The 1,718-nt window shown below is 24.3% G+C and overlaps 1 protein-coding gene across 1 annotated transcript in view; it reads left to right on the top strand.

Annotated features, from left to right (window-relative positions):
- Positions 1–1,718, top strand: part of LOC107608381 (protein DMR6-LIKE OXYGENASE 1) — a 4,641-nt gene that overhangs the window by 425 nt on the left and 2,498 nt on the right. The window contains exon 2 of the mRNA XM_016310187.2: positions 701–936. Within this exon, the coding sequence (XP_016165673.1) occupies positions 701–936 (236 nt within the window). The remainder of the gene's footprint in view (positions 1–700; positions 937–1,718) is intronic.

Here is a 1,718-nt window from a genome sequence, read left to right as displayed (position 1 = left end):
TCTGGCACAATTTTTTTTTTTTGCAGTTTCCATAAATCTTGTGCATATGATTTTTTTATGCTTTTTGAGATCAACAAATACCGAATTTCAGACTTTTAAATCACAGAAGTTCTAATATTATATTATGATACTATATTACTTCTTTTAAAAATTTATGATAAAAAGAGGCACATGATTATGAATGTTTATATTTTTAACCGATTGAATTGCAATTTCCTCAAAAATAATTTATCGACTGTTACAAAATCATTTGAAAAGATAAAAGTTTTTTTGCGTTTTTACGTAATTATCCTTTTAAATTTATAGTTACATATATATATTAAAGGATCATATTGATTATTTATTTTATTCTTGAACGTACGTATTTTTTTGGTATGTAAATTGTAGCTAGTTTTTTAAAAGAAGGCAATCTTTTTAATCAATTATCGACCGACAACAAACCCTTTTTTTTTTTTTAATTTGGACAATCAACAAAGGTAAAAAAAAAATGTTCTTTTTCCTTGTAACATTACAATAATGTATTTGAAAAACAGCCACAACTATCACATGCATGTAAATACATATATAAAGTAATTCAACTATATTATTATAATCCCATTGCTGCCATTTATAATCAATGAATAGAATTAAAAAGAAGAGTTCCATTCTGTTAACTTCTATCAATGATAAAACACTTGTGAATTCTTGACTAATATTGCAGCTTATCAATCATGGAGTGTCAGAGACACTGAGGGAGGAGCTGCTTAGGGCAAGCCAAAGCTTTTATGATTTGCCTGAGCAAGATAGAAAGCAATATGAAGGAGGGAATATATTGGATCCAATAAAGTGTGGGACAAGCTTCAATGTCAATGTGGAAAAGAACCTATTGTGGAGGGATTATCTCAAATGCCATGTTCATCCTCGTTTTCATGCTCCACTCAAGCCCACAGGTTTTAGGTATGACTCTCTCGCTAATAAATAATAATAATTAACCGAAAAACCAACAATAATATATTTAAGTAAAACTCACACAGTTGTCTTCATTTAAAATTAATAATTGAGAATGTTAGATAATGACAATTCTCAAATATCAATTTCATATAAAAATAATTACGTAAATTTTTATCATACATTTATTGCATAATTTTAAATTGTGATTATCATTATATTGCAATGAAAAAAAAAACAGAAAGTAAGTAAATTTGACAATTGTAATTGTAGTTATTAATACCAATATTATGACCGTTTGTTATTACGGACCACAACTAATAATCACAAAAATAATTGAAAACTAATAAAAAAATCAGTACCAATCAGTCTAAAATTATTTTATATTTTAAATTATTATTTATTTTATTTAATATTTTTAATTATCACTGAAATAATTAAATAATTTATTATAATAAATATATAATTATGAATATTACCTAAAATTATAAATATTAAATTAATTGCATATTTGCATATTATTATCATTAAGTTAAATAAGATCATTTTTAGTTAGTCTAGTAATTAAGGAATGAAAAATAAAGTTAGCGGTAATTAAATAAAGAATGTTAAATAAGATAACTTTCTATTGAAGGCTGATTTTTTATTTAATTTTTTAAAATAATTATGATGCAAATAGCTTTTTTATTTTTATTTTTTTGGTCTTTTGATGTGTGTACCGTGTTTAATTTAAAATTCATCTGTTTGTCAATTCAATTATTAAGAGCTTACTAGTTCAGCTAGACTCAATA

Source organism: Arachis ipaensis, chromosome B07 (genome assembly GCF_000816755.2).
Source record: "Arachis ipaensis cultivar K30076 chromosome B07, Araip1.1, whole genome shotgun sequence".
Lineage (NCBI taxonomy): Eukaryota > Viridiplantae > Streptophyta > Magnoliopsida > Fabales > Fabaceae > Arachis > Arachis ipaensis.
This window is presented reverse-complemented; position numbering and strand designations above follow the sequence as displayed.